Source organism: Eurypyga helias, unplaced genomic scaffold, assembly GCF_000690775.1.
Source record: "Eurypyga helias isolate BGI_N326 unplaced genomic scaffold, ASM69077v1 scaffold483, whole genome shotgun sequence".
In the NCBI taxonomy this organism is placed as follows: Eukaryota; Metazoa; Chordata; class Aves; order Eurypygiformes; family Eurypygidae; genus Eurypyga; species Eurypyga helias.
The window spans coordinates 46960-48538 of NW_010242953.1; the positions used below are offsets into that span (position 1 = coordinate 46960).

A 1579-nucleotide genomic window follows, 5' to 3' on the forward strand; every position below is an offset into this window, starting at 1 on the left:
CCAGCCAGAGCAGCTGCAGGGAGACGCGGTGTTATAAATAACTCTGGGTCACCCTGTCCCCATCCCTGGGGGCTTCCTCGTGGGGCTGCATCCCTAGAACCAGCTGACTTGGTTGGATTTGAGTCCGGTGAAGCACATGTTGTTGGAGCAGCCTCCGCCATAGGTGGGGGGGCAGGCTGAGCACGGCCGCCCCATCTTGTAGGGTGCTTCTCCCAGCCAGTTGCCCCTAAAAAGAGAGGAGGGTGTCACATCTGAGCACCACCGCCTCGCCGCCGACGCCAGAGCAGCCGTTGAGGCAGGAGGACCATGCAGGGGGGCTTTGTCCCAGCACTTACTTGATGGCATAGTTGCAGACAAGGAGGATGGCGTGTCGCCACGTGCTGCCCCACACCCGCATGTTGGTGCAGGTGCTGAGGGCACAGCCCAGGCGGCTGGAGGATGCCCACACCATCTGTGCCGGGACAGAGAACAGGCACCGTCAGCGACCTCCCACCCAGGCACCCCTCAGCAGCCATCCTGGAACCCGGTGTAGGGCTCTGTCCCACCAGGGAATAGCATCCTGCCCACCCAAATTTCTCAGGCTGGATGCTGTGCCCATCACGGGCAGTGTTTTATCACCAGAGCCTGAGTCACTTCTCCGGACAAGGGGTAACAGGTTTAAATTGAAAGTGGGGAGGTTTAGATTGGATATCAGGAAGAAATTATTCACGGAGAGGGGGGGGAGGCACTGGAACAGGTTGCCCAGGGAAGCTGTGGATGCCCCATCCCTGGAAGTGTCCAAGGCCAGGCTGGATGAGGCTTGGAGCAACCTGGTCTAGTGGAAGGTGTCCCTGCCCATGGCAGGGGGGTTGGAACTGGATGGTCTTTAAGATCCCTTCCAACCCAAACCATTCTGTGATTCTATGATTCTATGATTTACCCAAGTTAGCTCCCAAATCTCACCTTGAAGCATCATCATCAGCTTACTCTGTACACAGGGAGGTGAAACAGAACCAGACACTCCTCCTGAAGCCTCTTCAGGCTGAATTTCTTCCTTAAAAATTGTATCTTGTCCATTTGCAACCCTGACCATCCCCACGGACAAGTTGCACGGGGGTGCAGTTGCTCTGCTAAAGGTTGGAGCTGTGCAGAGGAGGTAATTAGGAGTTGGCACAGCTCTGCCACCCAGCAGGGGAGCAGAGGGAGGTTTTCCACTGTGTGCCGGCCAAGGTGCCAGTGGATGTGCCAGGGGATGAAGGGGCTGAATTCCCGGGTGCTATAAAGCCGCTCCATCACAGAGGAGAGGATTTATGCTCAGCAAAAGCACAAAGGTTTTTTTTTATCTCCACCACATTTGAGGTACTAGTGGGGTAATAAGGAGAAAAAGGCCAAAGCAGGGAAAAAAAATGAAACAAAAGCTGTGCTCCAGCGGGCTGCGAGCCCCTGCGACCTCCCTGCCAGCGGCCCAATTCCCACAAGGGCCCGGGGTGGGAGGGCATTGCCGCCGGCTCCTGCACCCCTGCAGTGGGTGGCTGCCAGGATGCGACCCCAGAGGAGTTCTGCTGTGGGGAGAGGGGCTGCACAAGGTGCTGTGAGCTGC

General features: G+C 57.1%; 1 protein-coding gene across 1 annotated transcript in view; it reads right to left on the reverse strand.

Moving 5' to 3' along the window:
* Positions 1-93: 93 nt before the first annotated feature.
* The window catches only part of R3HDML (R3H domain containing-like), a 3970-nt gene continuing 2484 nt past the window's right edge, over positions 94-1579 (reverse strand). The window contains exons 4-5 of the mRNA XM_010149220.1: positions 336-451; positions 94-226 (exon numbers count right to left, since the gene is read on the reverse strand). Coding sequence (XP_010147522.1) covers positions 94-226; positions 336-451 — 249 coding nt within the window. The remainder of the gene's footprint in view (positions 227-335; positions 452-1579) is intronic.